We start from the raw sequence: 19,940 nt of genomic DNA, 5'->3' as shown, positions 1-19,940 counted from the left end.
ATAGGAATGTTTCCTACTTACCCAAATCCAGAGAGCCTAGGTGCAGGCTGGCAGAGCCAAGGCTTAGGAATCCTCCAGTGTTCAAAAGGGTACTGCTTGGGTTTAACCAGGCAAAACCCTGTACAGCATAACAGGGCAGATCATTGGTAATTCTCCACTAGTGTTCCAAGTAAGATCACCCATTAGGACTTTGCCTGCAGGGATATCTGAAGCCGATGGGCAGAATCCCATCACTCAGTGACAGGTCTACCTCTCCAGGTTTCATTAGTGACTCAGGCTGCATTGTCCATCATCACCAGTGCCTTGGAATACTGTGGACCTCCTGGGCTCAGATAATCAAGTCTACAACAGATGGTTATCCCCAAGAAGGATAGTCACTACTTGACTGTTAGACAGCTGGCAACTAACAAATGCCGGTGTGAGCTCTCAAAAGGTGGGTTACAGGTACTAGGAGCTCTTAAAGAGTGGTAAGGTGAGCAGCACACTCACCATAAAATGTTTGAGTTCCACCAGTTGGCAATGCAGAGCTTCAGAAGCTTCACTAATGGGTGATCTTACTTGGAACACTAGTGGAGAATTACCAATGATCTGCCCTGTTATGCTGTACAGGTTTTGCCTGGTTAAAACCAAGCAGTACCCTTTTGAACACTAGAGGATTCCTAAGCCTTGGCTCTGCCTTTTTGCAATCGTGCACATCATTGATGAAGACGGCAAATAGGATGGATGACCTTGCCTGACTCCTGTTTTGAAAGAGATAGGTTCAGTGCATTTCTTAACTACTTTTACAAGGATCCTGGACCTGAATTACAACCCTTGGATAACATTCTAGATCTGGCCACATAGTCTCATAACTTCCCGCTTCTTTATAAGGGTCACATGAGGCACTAAGTCAAAAGCCTTATGAAAATCAAAGAAAACAATGTAAGTGAGGTTCTCCTGAGCCTTATGCCTATCTAGAATCTTATGTAAAGCCAGACCCTGTCCTACACACTCCTTACAAGAATGAAAGTCTGCCTATTTCTTTCTCATGAGCCTCCAGAGTATCTAAAATGCATGCTGTGACAACCCAAAGAACCACTTAAGATCAATTGATAACTGAGTTGGTTTTCACTGCTGCCAAATCAGCCCATTTATACTACAGGGCAGCTATCCAGGTACAGTTGCCTGATGTCATGAACATGACTTTTAAACAACTTTGTGGCTTTACCATACTGGTTGCGACCCAGTTCTAGAGAAATACCCATATGATCCAGTATGGCAACAGTGTATTGCTGTCCTGTACATGAGGGATGAGGGTTCAACCTGGCTGAGGCCAGAGTCAAGATGGTAAACTTCCTGCTAGCATTGTTCATAGCACTTTTATGTTCAAGGAATATCAACAGGAATGTTGCAGAAAAACACTTAATTTTAAATGTGCAATTCTTAAAAGTGGCATAAAAAGTTCACGACTCAGCTGATAAACACACAAGCATTTGTTGCCTAGCAAGAGACTACTTTCAGCTTAGCCAAAGTTTTAAGTAAAATCCCCACATCCTCATATTCACCCAGGACAGAATTAGATCTGTTTCAAACCTTTTGTAATTATACACATTTTAACATTTGACATTGCATTTCAACTGGCCATTTCAAACTTGCTGTAAATTCTTTCTGTCTGGCAGGATGGAGCGGATCCGGGCAAAACAGGAGAAATACAAAGATGGAAGGAATCCCGAAGACCACAGTGAAAAGGATGCAGGAGAAAAAGGTATGATATAAGGTGCAGAAATTCTAAATAAAATAAATGTGCACAAAAGGTTTAGTCATTAAATAATACATAGGAGAATGCTTAATACTCTCCAATATCCGTAAACATTTACAGATATAGGTACAAATATCTTTTATCCTATTCTAACATGGCTGAGTGGTGTGGATGTGGCTGGAACAATTCTGTTCTGTGTTGGATAATCCACTATTGGTAGCTGTCCTTCCTCTGTACTTTGAGTGCATTGAAGACAGCTTTCAGTACTTTAGTCTAGTGGTCCTTGGGTGAACATGAAGGCTCTGTTTGCTAAATGTGTTGAAGATGATTGGGGCAGACAGATTATGATATTAATGATGGTGATCAATAACTGATGTTAGCTGCTAGACCTTCATTATGCATTTAGTCATGCTTTGTAGCATTTAACATACACCAAAGGTAGGGACTCTCAAAGGTTTGCAGCTTTTGGTGAAGACATTTGGTGATAAGGATTATATCATGTCTGTAATGCAATATTGAAGCAATAATACTGTGGAATGTGCACACTTTTGTTAAATATTTACATAACGCTGAAGGAAAAAAGCAGTTGGCTAATTGAATGCTCCTGTGATGAGATTAGTTAACATCTTTGTTTGCCCTGTTGTATTGTTTACCATACTGTCTAAGTGCCCAAATGCTATTTTACCATTATGAATACTAACAGATGGCAGATCCACTATGTTTGACATTGTAAGGAATTCATTTTGGTTGCTTTCATAGTCATTCCAAATCTTTTGAATTGGCCAAGACAATTAATACAGCTTCTCAGTAGTACTTTGCAACAGACCAATGTTATCTGTGTACCTTAGATGATACTTAGTAGTTACCTATCTCTGTGTTGCTAATAGTACCTTCAATTGCACAAAAAATATAACTGCTTATAATTGGACAGTGCAGGAATGATCCAAACCACACACCATCCTAACTTGGACATAAACTGCCATTTCTTCATTGTCCCTGGGTCAAAATCCTGGAATTACCTACGCAACAATATTTCCTACCCAATGCTAGTAGGAGGTGCATAATGGAAATGTTAGGAACTCAGAATGTGAAGTATCAAGGGTGTTCCCTACTGCTGGGTCACAGGGTGCCAATTTTCATCAATCTCTTTACTATACATGAAAACACTTAGAGCAATGGTGTTACTGGTTCTGATTTAGATGATCAATAGCATTATCTTTCACAGGACCCCTCCAGCAAGGTGGGAAAGAGAGGTTCGTAGGATAACTACCAAGAACAGGAAGCCTGACTAAATTTTCATCTCTCTACCTTCAGCAAGCTGAGATGAATTGTAGCAGCCCCAGTGTAGCCCTGGCTGAGATCACTTGACTCAGCGCAAACCAGTAATTGAATCTGGAATGTTCCATACAGCTAAGTGCTACACCATATGGTTCATTTACTGAGCCAATTTACTGACCGACAACTTCATTGAAGCAATTCAATTGCAGGATGAGAAAAAGTGGGCATTTGAGTTACGTGTCCAAATGGCGTTAGCAAGTGTCTACTTCTCTCTTTGTGCTCTCCAGAGGTCTGATCTAATACCACCTAGCAGTTCAAATGCCCCCATGGTCTTTGTCAGTGACACATCTTTCCAGCTATTATCTATAAATGATTTTCAAATTAACTCAATTTTTTCTCATGCAAGATGGAAGATTTGCATACTGCACTGTGACGTGTATTCTAGACTTATGCTGTCAGGTGATTTATTCCTCAATGTACTCCGCTGATATTGGCTGCTTGTAACATTGGAAAAAATCTTTCAAAGTTTATAAGAAAATAGCCGATTCTAGCAAGATTTTGTCTCAAAGGCCCAGGACTGAACTTTTAAAGATGCTAAGTTTTGCCCCTCCGTGTATCTCCTTTTCTAATTTGGTGTCCATTTTCTATTTGCCTATCTGTGAAGTACCTTTTTTTTTGAACATTACAGTACTATATAAATGCCAGATTGTTGAGAGTGATCCCTAAGCAAGTCACTAATCATGTCATGAGACCCAACAAAAAGTTCATGAGTACCCACACTTTATTAAAGGGTCCTGTAAGGCATTTCAGGTTTAAATAAGATATTTTATAAGGACATCCTGCAGCTTCTGCAGTTTCACTTCCTGAATTATTCTCTTTCCAAAAATAATCTAAAATGCACACCACTGTTGTGATGTTTCATTGCCTTTTGGACATATTAACAGGTAAAAATCTGCAATAGTTTGTTGAACCTGATTTGTTCACCTCTCCATTTCTTTTGTTACAGTGGTGTTATTGCACTATAGTTTCCATTTCACTTTTTACATGTTTCCGTTCATATCTGTTGGCTTCTGTGCTGCATTGTTCGTACCTTTGTGTAATCTGATATGCTTGAAATGTGCCTTTTAATTTGAGCTAACACAGTTTAATTATAACGGGCAAGAGCAGTGTGTTGGTGGTGCAGGGGACATAAACTCAGGATGACCACTAGAAGGATGAAGGGAGAAGTTAGAAGTTTTATTTTATTAGAACACTGAATACTTTACCACAAGTGTCCATCCAAGCAGCGACTATAACATCATTTAAAAGGGAATTGGATAAGTATTTGATGCATTTTTCTCCTGAATTTCATATTCATTATTATGAACAGGAGGAGTAGAATCTTTTTTTCCAGAGCTTAACCCATTTTAATTTTAGGAATGTCACTCATAATTTCAGGCTCATTGTTAATAATTTCCTCAGCTAAAGGAAACACAGATTTTATATTCTCCTTTTCTTTCAAGTGACTATATTATTCTCTAGCTGTGGTTGAGAGGGTAGGTGACTTGCTCCCAGTCTTCTGGCAGTATTGGCTGCTACCAGACAAATGAGAGCAACTGTCTCTGGTTGTCCTCGCCAGCCTAGCAATGCAGTTGAGACTGAGAAGTGGAATTGAATCAGTATGCCATCATTCCACGGTGCTGTGCAATCTCAACTTCTACTTCCTTTCTCCCATGCCTTTTCTCTTCCTTAATGGTTTTGTTTTGTTTTCCTTGCATTTTTATATGCTGTTTCTGTTTGTTTTCTATCTCTTCCACTCTGCCCTGTTTGCTGAGGAAAACAGTGGCAGAGGCATTGACATATACAAAAAATAGCAATCAATGGACAGTTCTCCCCATTCCCAATTTTCTACCCTTTTTATCCTCATCTCTCTTGAGGGTGGTAATTTATGGCAGATATGGTTACATAGATACCAGCATCTCTCTGGTATCTCGTTCAAGTGACCATTCCTAATATGTGAACCTGAACAGTGAGAATAGGGCTTCTTTCATTCTGCATACCAGCTTCATAATCTACATCTAAATACATCATATGGAACTGAAAATTATTTATAGGCTATCCCTATTTGTGTAAATTGTAAAGTTAATAGGATCCCTGTTTGTAATCATGCTGGGGCACTGTAAAATAATTCCTTCTCTGCACAGATGTACTTGCATGGAATTACGTACATAGAATCTACGGTACAGAAACAGACCATTCAGCACAACTGGTCCGTGCTAGTGTTTATATTCCACATGAGTCTCCTCCTACTCTAATTACCACTTCCCCCCTTGCCCCCATATCCCTGTATTCCCTTCGCCTTCGTGTATCAAACCTCCCCTTAAATATGTTAATGGTAACTGCTTCAACCACTCCATGTGGCAGCAAGTTCCACATTCTCACCACTTTCTGTAAAGAAATTCATTCAAAATTAATTATTTGATCTGTTAGTGGCTATCTTACATTTATGCTCCTTTGTTCTGGAATTTCCCACAAGTGGAAACAGTTTCTCCACATCCACCCTATCAAATCCCTTCATAATTTTAAAAACCTCTATCGGGTCATCTCTTAATTTTCTATTTTTCAGAGAAAAGAGCCCCAGCCTGCTCAATCCTTCCTGATAGCTGTATGCTCTCAATTCTGGTAATATCCTTATAAATTTTGTTCTACACTTTCTTTAGTGCTTCAATATCCTTTTTGTAGTGTGGAGACCAGAACTACACACTGTACTCCAAGTGTATACTCACGCACTTTGTCACATGAGATAATGCCCAGGAGTCCCAACTTTTGCATTTCCCAGACTGTGATTTTCCACTCAGAAATCAGATGATGCGGAGCACAGGAGTGGAAAATCCCAGCCAATACCTCCAAACTTAAAATTCCTCCCCCAACCCAGATGCATTTTGAATCTTAGTTGAGCTATCAATGGATGTGGTGAGTGTAGTGAGACACTTCCCTAGAGACATTGAGAGCAATCCATTCAGGATAGCGTAGGCGAAGTACTTGGAAGAGGCTGCCTGCCCTGCTTTCATGGTTGGGTGGTAGTAATATGTGAACAAAAAATTGTGATTTGGGAAAAATGGGGGAGGGAGGTGGGAGTGGTAGAGAATCTGTCAAGTATCAGTCATTAAGAGTAACAATTATAAGTGAACCACTCTGATATTTATGTCACTCACAACAATAAACACAGTTCTTTGTTTAAATGAGTTTAAAATCTGCATCACTATTGGTGGTCATAAATGTCAGTCCTAACATTTACCCAATAGTGACAGCTCTGGAATCTTCCTTCGCTGCTGGAAAAGGGGAAGATGTGTTGTTTTGTGCTAGGCTTTGTATTTCTGTTGTGCAAAAAGAGTGGCAGCTTTGACCATAAATTAGTGTGGTTCTGCCACCAATTGCTAATCTTCTGGCTATATGTTGTGAGCTGTGTTGTTTGGCATTCTACAGCTGCTGAATATATTAAAACCAAAGGCTGATGAAGTAGTATTGATTAGATCTGTTTGTACAATTTATATTGTCTTTGCATGCATGGATATCTACCTGCTGAGGCATAGATCCTTGATAGCTGCAACTAAAATTGACAAAGTGCATTGACAGCATTCAATGCTTTATGCAATGCTTCTGTCAACTACTTGAAACTACGTGAATCACCTTCATGTGGGATTTATGCTACTTTAACAGCATCTTTCAGAACCTGTGGAAGCTACCTGTAATTTTGCTTGTTCTTGTCATGCTTTTTGTAATTTTGCTGTGGTGGAAATGACACAGCAAATCTACCTAAGTAACTGATATTGAAAGCTGCAATTTTATGGCGATCCCTGATGTGGAAACAACATGCTTGTCTCCTGTATGACAGAGCAAGGTGCAACGAAAGAGAAGTCCCAGGAGAAAAAGAAATGGTGGCATCCCTGGGTAAACCATGCCAAAGGTATTTAATGAGTGTGACTGCTTTGTGTCATTTTTGATATAGCACATTTTGGACTACCCTCAACTTTTGCGTTTTTTTAAAAATCAGGAATATATTGTGGGCACACGGCAACATAATTGCTTGAATTTTGGAGCACTGGAATTCTTAATGTGTAAACTTTTCAACTGTATTTTTCATTCATATCACATGTGTGGTTTATGCTCAGTGGTTTATTGGTCTTATGCCACTTGAAATATTTTGCAATTCTACTGTACTTGACCTAATCACATCCGATTGGACCAATTGATCGAGAGTTACTTTCTTATTTCTTTTTCGCTCATTTTTTTTCTGTGTGTTCCTCGCATATGTGTATTTTCTGATCTCCCCCATCTCATTCTCTCCTACTCTGTTTATTTTTTCTTGGTGCTTCTACTCCCCACTGCTCTCTGTTCTTGTTTCATATTAAGGAGCTCACTGATGTGAACAAGTGGACCAATAATCTTGACTAATTATGCAGCAGCCCTGACTTCCATCAAGCCACAGAACCAGTGGTATTGGTCAAACAACCAGCCTTCCTCCGTGTGACATGGAGCACCACAATAACCTTTGAATAAGACAACAAAACATGTTTTAAAACAGACATCAGGATGTGTGATATAAACAAATTTTGCTGCTGAAAGCCATCCTGGGCCACTCAGTTTCTTTTTCCAATAAACCACTGCTACCCTTCTATGGTCGTAGCTTTATCTATATATTAAAACTCAATGCAGCTTTGTCTCTTTTTTTTTTAAACGGAACATAAGTGTCTGGCTGCAGGTTGACCTCTTCATCTAATTCTGCAACTTATTTCTAACATCTTTCACCAGTTACTTGAACTGTCTTATGCCCTTATATTTAGATCATTCCCTTGCTTGCATTGGCTGGTTACTCTTTCCATACATAGCAGTTCTCACATTATAGTATTTCATGACATTTATTGTATCCTGAGATATTGTACCCTTTATTACAGCTGTTGTCCTGGAGCTGGCACAATGCTATTCCACTGTCAAGTCACTCACTTGGTGGGTTTCACTGAATTCCATTCATACCTGTTGCAACAAAGGCATGGCACATCCAACTCGTTCCGCTCCCAAGCGTTACTGGTCACCTCCAGTGCCCCTAGGACTCCACCCTTCGTCTGCTTCTCTTCATCTCCCTTCATATGCTACCCCTCAACAATATCATCCAGTAGCACAGGCCAGCTTCCACAAATATGTTGATGATACCCAGCTTTGCCTCTCCATTTCCTCTAATGATCGACAGGCTGTTACTACACTCTATAACTGCCTGTCTGACATTAAGGGGGTGATTTTAGGAGGCAATTGCGGGTGCGTTGGGGCCAGGAGGCTCCGAAAATCGTGGAAATCCCGTTCAGGTTTGGAAGCAGGCTCTAACCTGCCAACTTCCGAGTTTCCCAGGGACCCACCTGTGTGCACACGGGCAACCCGAAAACGGAAGTCCCACCGGCAATTAAAGCTGGCAGGATGACCGTTAAAGAGCCAAATGTACCTCATTGAGGTACTTAAGGCACTTTACCTGTGACAGATGAAGGGATTAGAAAGATTTTTAACTTACCTGGGCGGCTTGCTAACCACTTCTGATTCACGCCTGGTGAAACCAGGCATGAAGGGCCGGATCTGGGAAAAAGAAACTAAATAAATTAAACAAAAAACCACGCAAGGAAGTGACAACACTAAATGAACCTACCTTTGAAACCTGCGCCGATGTCCCCCTCTTCAATCTCCTGATGTCCCCCTCTTCACCCTCCTGCTGTCCTCCCGATGTCCCCCTCTTTACCCTCCTGATCTTCCCTTGATGTCCTCCCCCGATATCTCCCCCCGATGTCCTCCCCCGATGTCCCCCCCCCCCGATGTCCTCCCCCAATGTCCCCCCGATCTTCCCCCCCCCCCCCCCGACCCCGATCTTCCCCTCTTCCCCCCCCCCCCCCCGATCTTCCCGTCTTCCAATCCAGCGCCGGATGTTCCATTCTTCCCCTCCCCCCAGTCTTCCCTTTCAGTGCCGTATGATGCCCTCCCCGCCCCCCCTCGCGTTGCAGCTCCTGACTCATAGCTTGACCCTGAACTGACCTTCCTTACTTTCCATCAGCAAGACCATTTTCTTCCACCTACGCAAAAATCATCTACCTCGGCTCCTTCATCTGCTTCCATTGCCGCCAAAACCCCAATTCATACCTTCATCAAATGCTCCCCTAGTCAACGCCTGCCCCCAGTTTCATCAGTAGAAACTCATTTAGAATCTGTAGCCCATGTCTTCAACCAACAAAGTCCCATACTGCCATTGTGCTTACGCTTGCTGTGTTCCACTGGCACCCTGTACCACATCAAATTGATTTTACGATCCTTGTCCTTGCTTTCAAATCCCTGCAAGGACTTGCCTTAGCCTATCTCAGTAGTATCCTCTAGCTGTGTGACCTTAAATGCACCCTCTGCCCTTTCGACATTGGTCTTCTCCTTGGCCCCAGTTCCCCTTCTCCGCCATTGGTGGCTGCTCAACCATCCCACCTCTGGAACTCTCTCCACCTTGCCACTTCCCTCCCTGTTTTCAAAAGCCAGTTGAAAACCATCCTCATTCCCTGCTTTTCTCTTTTATCCACTTACTCTATAAAGTGTTTCGAGATTTCTTTCTATAAGTGAGGTGCACTACAGAAATGTAAGCTGTTGCAACTACACCAGCATTTATATAACAAAGCGCTGTTTCATTTCTGAACATGTCACAAAATCTTTGTATAACAAGGTCACTTGTAATCTTATACTACCTCCTGTGTGCAATTTAGTTTTTACTGGTACTAAATGCATATTTAAATTATATTGTTAGTAACTGGTTGCATTGAGTGGCTTTCACTGTATTGAGTACTTAGATACTTAATTTTATGCATAATGTTTTGTAACTGTGAATGAAATGTGCCCCAATAGTTAAAAAGAACAAGATGAAATAGGGGACATTCTATAGTTGATATAACAGTGTATCACAAGAGTTATTTTATGAAATAACTAATTTATTGTCATTGTCATTTTAGATTGTGGTTTCTTCAATAACCTAATTCAACATGCTGTATTTACTGCATTTTTAACACTTCAGTTATGACTTGAAAGCTAATTGTGTACTTTTCTCTCAAATTTGTCTGTTCAGTGCTTCAATCAGGAGAATATTACTTGTTTGAATCGGACAGTGAGGAAGATGAAGACTGTGTGCAGGTGGAACAAAAACCTCCGAAACTGAGTGCATTCCAGGTACTGTATAACAATAGCAGAGAACAGGAATTCATCTTAAAGGAAGATAACACAGGGTTTTAGTGTACTAATACATTGTGTCACAGAATGATAGGACCCAGGTTAACACCCCCGATGGTGATGTTCTGATCACGGGTAGATTGTCTCAGGGAGTTGCTAAGTGGTAGCAAGGTGCTTCTTCACAGAGAGAAGGAAAACTTTAGACAAAGTCAACTTGAGTCACTCTCCACACCCAGTTATAGAGTGGTACAAGAATATTGGTGTCCACCTGTGAACAAAGACTTGGTTAATTTGGGGGATTTTAATAAAAACCTTTATCACTGAACCCAGACAGTGAATACCAGAAAGCTATTCAACCAAGGAAGTCAACCACAACCACAATCAACAACAACATCAATCACTGTTGAGCCCAATCCTGTCATTATCCACAGGAGTTATTGGATAGCAATTAGCAGTGGGAATCTTAGCTAATTTTTTCTCCTCCTTAGCCCTGGGTGCTAAGGCCAATTGTAGCATATTTGAGCGCCCAAGGTGAGATCAGCTGACTTAGCACAGACTGAGGATTGAATCTGGGACCTTTCTGTTCTACATAACCCAATAATGCACTGGACAGTGAGCTGTTGAGAGAGGAGCTAACTTGGAAATTGAAACAATTTGATGCTTAACCGTAAGGTTTTCTAAAAAATACTTTTTCCAAATTCTTTAAGTACAAGTACTTTAAAAAAAAAATCAGTCAAGGAATTTTATAACAAAGGGTAGAAATTTGGCCAAACCGTAAAGCACAGTGTCCCACAGCATCAATAAGGGCTGCCAAAATGGATGTCATGTTGCTAAAACATGCTGCAAAATCAATGAACTAAATTTGACATCTAAACTATATCCCCAGGATTCAGTGCTCATTACTGAACCGTATTTCATGGTTTTAAAGCCATTTTACATCTCCTCCCCTCCACACTCTCAAAACAAAGCAACAATAATGATTTTGTGAGGTTTCAGTATGTTACAGTCTTAAACTCCTCCAGCCATAGAACTTTCTCTAGCCTTATATCACAGTTTTCAGCCTCTGCTTTATCAGTTTATAACTTACACTTTTATATAGACCATTTCAGCTATTTGCTAAAGATATGAACTTGTATCTAGGCTGTCCATGCTTACCAATTCCATGAGATTCCCTCCCTAATCAACTTCTGGCCATTCAATTGCCTTTTCTGGCTCCCATTCTTTCTGATATTTCTAACGACTCCCTTCGCTCTGGTACCATCAAGCCCCCGGTCACGTTTTGCGATTTTAAAAAAAAATTGACCATTTTTCCACATAAAGGATTTGGAAAAGAGTTACATTTAAATATTGGGGCTTTAAACGCAAAGTATATTCACAGAAATTTAAGAAAAAGCATCGAGTTGAAAAGTAGTTAAAATGCTAATGGTGTAGGCATTGAAGTTGTTTCCCGAAAGACAGAAAACCATAAGCAATTTGCTAGCCTGTCTCGGTAATCGATAAATACCTCACACCGATTGTGTTGGAAAGGCTCTGATCCCGGGTGCTCGGCAAGTGTTGTCCGACATAGGCCCTCCTCTCTGGCTGTGAACATAGGGAGATAAAAATAGGGGAAAACACACTGACAGTCATGTTTTTAAGCAGAAAATTGCTAGGGCAGGCTTTCCCAGACTCAGAAGGTTTGCTTTTAACGATTCGTATCTGGCCTCATCTTACCGTATTTCTCGTGATCCATTTTTGAAAAAATTGGAGAGGCACATGTGAGGGTATGTGCGGAAAATACAATATACAGTTCAGATCAAAAGGGGCACTACTGATACACTCCTGGGTTCCGCTATTTTATAGTTAGGTATTGGGAAATATGCGCACACCCTAATGTAAGACACTCAGACCACCACCACTAAACCTGAGAGAATACCTAAAGCAAAACCTAAATTTGTAACATACCCCTTTTCAAAAAGCCTAATGTCATCCCACCTGTTTTCTCCAGCTACCACCCCATCTCCAACCTCCCTTTCTTCGCTTAAGATCCTCCGAGCTCTGCGCCCATCTCTCCCAAAACTTCCCGTTCAATTCTGTTTCCACTCACAGCACCATGACCAAAGTCACAAATGGCGTCCTATGCGAATGTGATCATGGTGCGTTATTGCTCCTTGGCCTCTCCTCAGCATTTATTATCATCAACCGTGCCATACTTCTCCATCACTTCTCCTCCACTATGCAACTCTGTAGAGTTGTCCTCACATACTTCCACTTCTACCTGTCCCAACGCAGACAGAGCATCTCCAGCAATGGTTTCCCTTCATGCACCCACGATGTCATTCCAGAGACCCAGTGTCTATGCTTGGCCTCCTCCTCTTCCTCATCTACTTGCTGCCCTCATTCATATCGTCCACAGATATGGAGTCAGTTTCCACGTGTATGCTTGTGACGCCTAGCGCCAGCTCTCTACCACTTTCCTTGACCTCATTGATTTCTTACAGGTCGTGGATGAATCAGAATGTGATCCAGATGAACATTGTGACGATCACAGCTATTGTTCCCTTCCCCTGCCATAACTCCACTCCCTTGCCACTGATTCCATTCCCCTTCTCCCGCCACAAACACTCAGGCCAAATGAAGCCTTAAGGTCCTGTTCGACCTAGAACTAAATTTCAAACACCACATCTTATCTATCACAAAAACCACTTAATTCAACTTCTCCAACATCACCAGCCTCCAGCCCTACCACACCCCAACTGCTGCTGAAACCTTTATCCATGCCTTTGTCACCTATGGACTTGAACTCACCAACATTCTCCTTCCTGGCTTCCCATCCTCCATACTAACTCCTTCCAGAAGATTCTCCCCCTCTTCCCCTTTAAAAACCTTCGTAAAGACCCTTTTTTAAAACATGGTTTTCGTCTCCTCACCTAAATATCCCACCTCGGCTTGGTTTTTCCCTTATTCCTTTTATCTGATTTTTCCTCCTGCTCTATGAAGCATCTTGGGACATTTTCTACATGCAAGGTGCTATATAAATGCAAGCTGTTGGAGTGAGCAATGACAAGTTAATAACCACACTGTTACTTTCCTTTCTGTGATTTATTTAGTTGGCACACCAAGCCTGGGTAAAAAATGCAAAATTTGCCTTAAAGAAAAGACGTGAACATAAAAGGCAGCTTCAGAAATTTAAACAAGGCATTGAGATATGTAAAGGACTACAGACAGCAGGTGAGAATGTCATGCTCCTAGATAACAATATTGGTTCCTTTATATAAAATGTTATTTTAAAATTAATATGATTTTCCCTTTCACTACTCTTTTGCTTACATACTTGTAGAAACTCTGTTTTTATATTTCTTGTTAGTTTACTCTCATATTCTACTTTCTCCCTCTATCAATTTTTTGGTCATCCTTTGCTGGTTTCTAAAACTCTCCCAATCCTCAGGCGTACTACTCTTCTTGGCAATATTATAAGCCTCTTCTTTTAATCAAATACTATCCTTAACTTCTTTAGTTAGCCACGGATGGATCACTTTTCCCCTGGAGTTTTTATTCCTCAATGGAATGTATATTCATTGAGAATTATGAAATATTCCTTTAAATGTTCGCCATTGCTTATTTACCGTCATATCTTTTAATCTAATTTCCCAATCAACCTTGGCCAACTTGCCCCTCATACCTATGTAATTGGCTTTGTTTAAGTTTAATACTCTAGTTTCGGACTTAAGTACGTCACTCTCGAATTCAATGCGAAATTCTATCATATTATGATCACTCTTCCCCAGAGGATCTCTTACTATGAGATTACTAATTAACCCTGTCTCATTACACAAGACACGATCTAAAATAGCCTGTTGCCTGTTTGATTCCGCAACGTATTATTCTAGGAAAGTGTCTCAAATGCATTCCATGAACTCGTCCTCCAAACTACTGTTGCCAATTTGATTTGCCCAGTTTATATGACTGGGACCTGGAAACGCTGGGTTCCCCCCCTTCATTGCCAGTTTCCGTAAGGCCTTGTTTGGGACGCAGCCTCAGTCCACACCAAAAAAAACTCACCCAAGCCAGAGGGGGCATGGTCAGCGCAGGAGACTCTCAGACTGGGAGTTTCCTTGGCACCAGCCTGGGATCCACTGGATGATTGGTACAGTGGGTGAAAAGTGCCTCCCAGCTGGTGGATGTGAGCCCTGCCTGGTGTCTTTTCCAGGATCACCAAAAATTAGCTGCAATCTTTGGGCTTTCATCTGTGCCCTTGTAAATTAGGCTGATGGGCTCCATGAAAAAGTACTTTGAAGCGAGTGACCCTGGAATGGGAATGATTAACTGATCAGTGCCACTTCTCCAGCCTGCCTTGATGTAGCAGAGACACAAGATGCGCCCATAGTGGTGTAGGTGCCTGCTAGAATCATTCAAAAGAAGGAATCTATGCCGACCCTGCATACTCTGGAGTAGTTCCAGGCAGGCAGATCACAGTATTTACACCAAGACCAACGGCATGTGAATGATCAGGCCCGTATTGTATAATCTGAGTATTTTGCAATTTTTTAGTAGTAATACTTATTAAAAGTACCACTGTTTATGCTTAATAATGAAATGGGGCCTTCCTGTTTTTATGTTTATTGAGGAGATCTGTTTATTCAGTTGGCAGTATTATCTGAAATCCCAGAAAAGCTTTTGTAATTAAACTAAACTTTTTGGTAAACTAGTACTTATATCTTCAAATGGATGGATTTTTTATTGACTTATATTTATTTTTATTGGTTTACATGAAGATTGTTATTCTTGTGTAATGTTCATAATACAAATCTTCACAATCAGGTTGATCAATTTACAATATCCAAACATTTGAAATTAAGCTGTGTGTTCCCTAATAATCAAAGGGAAAATACCAACAAAAAAATGATATTTTTAGAGATTATAAATTTTTGCTTTTTTGTTGCTGTTAGTAACTTTTGATTGAAGTTAAGTAACCTTTATAGGAGATATTAACATTGCCTAGCCAATGTTGTATGTGTTGCGATAGGAAGAGAGTGCATTAATTTGTGTAAATGTACGTTTGCATCTTTCAGGGGCAACAGAAGGAACAGAAACACCACTACAGGAAAGCTCTTCTATGGATGATGAAGAGGAAGAAGAAGAAGAAATACCATGTAAGCAGAAACCTGGAACTACACAAAGGTTCCTGGTTGTTTGCAGTTTACACAATATGGGCACTGCCTTTCTGAGGACTGAAGGATGAGATTTGATGTGCTACAGCATTCTATTAGCCTTCTTGTTCACTTTTTGCACCAGCAAGCCAGCTTTTAATGATTTATGTACCTGGACTCCTAAATCCCTTTGTTCATGTACACGCGCCCCCCCCCCAACCAATGCTTTCCCATTTAGATTTTAATCGCACCTACCAGTCTTGCATCACACTTTGTTAAACTGCATCTGCTATTGTTCTACCATTCACGTAGTAATCTACCTATGTCCTTTTGCTATTTTCTACACTCTTCACCTGTACTTCCCACTTAATGTGATCTGCAAATCTAGATATATTGCCCTCTGTTCCCAAATCCAGGTCATTTATATTTAGAATAAAAAGCTGTGACCCCAGCACTACTTTCTTTGGGACACCACTGGTTACTGACCACCAATCTGACAATGCTCCCTTTATCCCAACACTCTGCTGCACTACCTGTCAAGCAGTTTCCAACCATGCCAAAAGGTTGCCTCCAGAAGCTCACCAGCTACCTTCTGAAAATCCACAAAAATGACATCCATTGATTCTCCTCTAGTCGCCACCTCGGAAACTCTGTGAAAGAACTCTAATAGGTTTATTAGACGTACCGTACCTTTCACAAAGTCATTACAGTAACTTGCAAAGATGGTAAAAACACTTCCCTGGAGTACACTGAGTAAACGGACCAAGTGGCACAGCTCCAAAACAGAGGGCTCTGCCACTGCTAAAAATCTCAGCAATTAACATCATTACCTCCTTGCCCAGACACTGATGTTCACTACAGAAGACATCTTCGCAAAATTATCTTTCCGTCATCATGTATAGGATATGCATTAGAAATGACTGCATGAACACCATATGCTTTGCTTGTACCCTCTGGCTCCACAAAAAATGTGCAAATGCTACCAACCAATTTACCAATCATCTGTGAAAGGTACCAAGTAATGGAGTATCATATGTCTCTGATTCCAAAAATCAGACACACATGATAACAGCCACACATGAAAATGTGTACAATTCTCAAAGCCAAATTTGAAAGCGACTACATCGCAAGGACTTAACAATAAACAGAAAAGAATGCCCATTACAAGAACTTTGCTTAAAGGTCACATGCAGCCAGCTTTCTAATTTTGGAGCAGGCTCAGAAATATAATCTGAGATTATTGCAAGTAGAATCATGCAAATTATTATGAAAAAAATAATTAACTTTGAAGAATGCACTCAATTAAAATGTGTAGACGCTTCTGTATTCGAAGTTGCTGATTTTTGCTGCTTTTTGCCATTTTTACTTGCAATATTTTAGGGAATGTTGATGCTTTCTGTCAAAAAATATTTTAATTTTATTCACTTTGTTGAGCCAGCTGTGTTCAATTTATGGTCCGATGACCATTAATCCTGGTACAACCATGCAATAACTTTCTCTCTAATTTTGGAGCAGGCTCAGAAATATAAACTGAGATTATTGCAAGTAGAATCATGCAAATTATTATGAAAAAAATAATTAACTTTGAAGAATGCATTTAAGGTGGGGTTTTTTTGGTACTAACACATAAACATTCATTTAACCTGAAACCAGGAAAGTTTGAACATATACATTCCTGTGTGCCTGACTAGACAAATTCTTCTCAACCTCTACATGTTTTTTTTCTCCACCTTACTTTTAGATGATAGTTTTCTCACCTTTATAAGCTTACAAAATATCATTATTGTCTAACATTTTTAAGTACAATCCTTTAAAGCAGTTTTCACTCTTGTATTTTTAGCATGCAGTATTATACTAGAATAGTTTTACAGTAATTCTTAGCCTTGTGTACATGAGAACCATCACAAGCAACCTGAACCTGGCCCAGGACCAGCTGCATACACATGGATCAATAAAAATTCCAAATGGTGCCTCTTCTAAAGACCAATTCCTTGTATTCAAAACCCAAAAGTTTGAGAAGCACTGCCTTATATATGACCATCATCTAAGTATCTATCCAATTAAAGCAGATGGATTTTTTGTAACTAATATACTGTACATTTATTGCACAGAGTACTGTGGTTCTCGAATAAACCTTTGATATCCAGGAAATGAGTTAGGGTGAGATAATTAATCAAAAATTGGATACTATGTACAGTGATGTCTATGATGGTACAAAATGGCCAAAACATTTATCAAATATTATACCTTGTACAACATGTTTTTTTGGTTTTGCATAAGCTTCCTCCCATCTCAAAAAAAATACATCTGAATTCAAGACTCTGGGCAGAATTTGTCAATGGGCATAATTTTATATATTGCCGATACTGGGATGCTGGTATGGCTCACCAATCCTAATGACAGCCTGCATCTATTTTGTCTTGCAGCTAAGAGCAATGTCGTTCAGCGTATAATGGATATTCTGAGATTTCTCTGGGTCCTATTCTTAGCCATGGTGGATGTACTGACAGAGTGGCTGAACGCCCTTGCTAGGCAATACCTTGATACATCTACTGTTCTGTGGGTGGAGCGCCATGTGTTGACCCAGAAACTTGCACAAGTAAGAAACTGATTCAGCTTGTAGGAGAATCACTTCTTCACAGGAGAAGTCTTCAAAACCAGTTTTCTTAAAACCAAGCAATCTCAAAAATTTCTGTTCAAAATATATCTTCTTAACATGGTAATGCAACCATACCTTCAAGTCCTCTCCCTGTTCCCTAATCTGTGCCACTCTTAAAATGATGCCAAATGATGAACATTTAACTGAATAAATAAGCAAGAAACAATTGCATTTTTGTTTAATATTTTGATAAATGTTGAATTTTTTTTAGACTTAAACAGAAATTTTCTCCTTATACCATTACTACAAACTATACAATGTGAATAAATTATATATATATTTAATTTTGATGCTTGAAGTTTTTCTAACATTTCTAATACACAGTACTTTTTGTTTTACCACCAATCTCCACCACCTTTTCAGGGTGAGGAAGTACGAGGACCTCTAGATGATCTTTACGAGACACCACAGGACAGTAATCAAACACTGGTGCACAACACTGAACCTGAAGAATCAACAGATGGGAATGGTCCACAGCTCACCAATACATCAAGGCAGGTGCATAAATACATATTCATAGGCATGTCATTTGGACTCCTGTGATATAAATTTCTACTAAAATAATGGATAGGGGGCAATTTTAAGGACGAGCGGGATCGGTGCCGCTGGGGGCCAAGACAGACGGGAAGCTGACAAGCTCTCTGGAATGTGAGGCCCAGGAGATTTTAATTCTCTAGCCTCATCTACATAATCGGAGTCAGTCTCCCGCCCAAACCCAATGGGAAGAGTTACATGGCCCACGAACAGGAGCAGGATTTTGAGCAGCAGGAGGCCGCCACCGGGGAGCCGATTGAAAGGTCCCTGGCACTAAGGTAAGTGTTTGGGAGGGGCGGGGGGGGGGGGGGGTGACGGACTATCAGAGGGGGAAGGAAGTCCACGGCAGGGGAGGACCAATGTTTTCTTGTGGGGCCTGGAGAAGCAGAGGGGAAAATTGGGCCCACTCTCTGAGCCATCATTTGATAATATCAGCGAAGGTGTTGTGTATTAGTGAACACGGTGGTCTAACCTATCTGTACAAACAGGTAAATGGGCCACTTTAGTCATAACTTTAAAATAGAATTTGAAAAGTACCTTTGTCTTCTAACCTCCCCCAAAGAGTGTCCTAAAACAATAAAATCGATTAACCTTAGCCAGGACCAGTGGTAACTGAATAAATTGAATTCCTTTTATGTTTCAGAAGAATTTTCATCTTCTGAATTTTGGTTGCAGCAATTTGAAGTTGCAGTGCCCAGAAATTCAGAGACTGAAAATGAAGGGATTATAAAACAAAAAGTGCAAAAATGAAGGCGGGACTAGTGCAGAAAAAAAGTGCTGGAAGTACTAATCCAAGATGTAGCTACAGATACTCCAACAGATGTTTAAGATCACAAGCTGTCAAAGACCAACAGGTGCCTTTTCAGCAGTGCCCATTTTACATGGGCTAAATGAGCACAACAGACCTTCCCAACAAGAAACCCGGGAAATTGCATTACATTAATTGATTAATTTTAAGAACCTAAGAAATAGGAGCAGGAGTAGGCCATATGGCCCCTCGAGCCTGCTCCACTATTCAATAAGATCATGGCTGATCTTCGACCTCAACTCCACCTTCCCGCCCGATCCCCATATCCCTTGATTCCCCTAGAGTCCAAAAATCTATCCATCTCAGCCTTGAATATATTCAATGACTCAGCATCCACAGCCCTCTGAGGTAGAGAATTCCAAAGATTCACAACCCTCAGCGTGAAGAAATTCCTCTCCATCTCAGTCTTAAATGGCCGACCCCTTATCCTGCGATTATGCCCCCTAGTTCTAGATTCTCTAGCCAGGGGAAACAATCTCTCAGCATCTACCCTGACAGGCCCCTTCATAATCTTATATGTTTCAAAGAGATCACCTCTCATTCTTCTAAACTCCAGAGAGTATAGGCCCATTCTATTCA

The 19,940-nt window shown here is 40.5% G+C and overlaps 1 protein-coding gene across 4 annotated transcripts in view; it reads left to right on the top strand.

Moving 5' to 3' along the window:
- The window catches only part of piezo1 (piezo type mechanosensitive ion channel component 1 (Er blood group)), a 334,545-nt gene that overhangs the window by 262,728 nt on the left and 51,877 nt on the right, over window positions 1–19,940 (top strand). For 3 of the 4 annotated variants that reach the window (XM_067998049.1, XM_067998048.1, XM_067998046.1), the window contains exons 30-36: window positions 1,659–1,744; window positions 6,891–6,962; window positions 10,131–10,231; window positions 13,321–13,441; window positions 15,283–15,363; window positions 17,787–17,959; window positions 18,383–18,513. In XM_067998049.1, the coding sequence (XP_067854150.1) occupies window positions 1,659–1,744; window positions 6,891–6,962; window positions 10,131–10,231; window positions 13,321–13,441; window positions 15,283–15,363; window positions 17,787–17,959; window positions 18,383–18,513 (765 nt within the window). The remainder of the gene's footprint in view (window positions 1–1,658; window positions 1,745–6,890; window positions 6,963–10,130; window positions 10,232–13,320; window positions 13,442–15,282; window positions 15,364–17,786; window positions 17,960–18,382; window positions 18,514–19,940) is intronic. The other variant, XM_067998050.1, reaches the window with a different exon arrangement.

Source organism: Heptranchias perlo, chromosome 16, assembly GCF_035084215.1.
Source record: "Heptranchias perlo isolate sHepPer1 chromosome 16, sHepPer1.hap1, whole genome shotgun sequence".
NCBI classification, from domain to species: Eukaryota; Metazoa; Chordata; class Chondrichthyes; order Hexanchiformes; family Hexanchidae; genus Heptranchias; species Heptranchias perlo.
The sequence above is the reverse complement of the archived record's forward strand: the minus strand, read 5'-3'. Positions and strand labels throughout refer to the sequence as shown.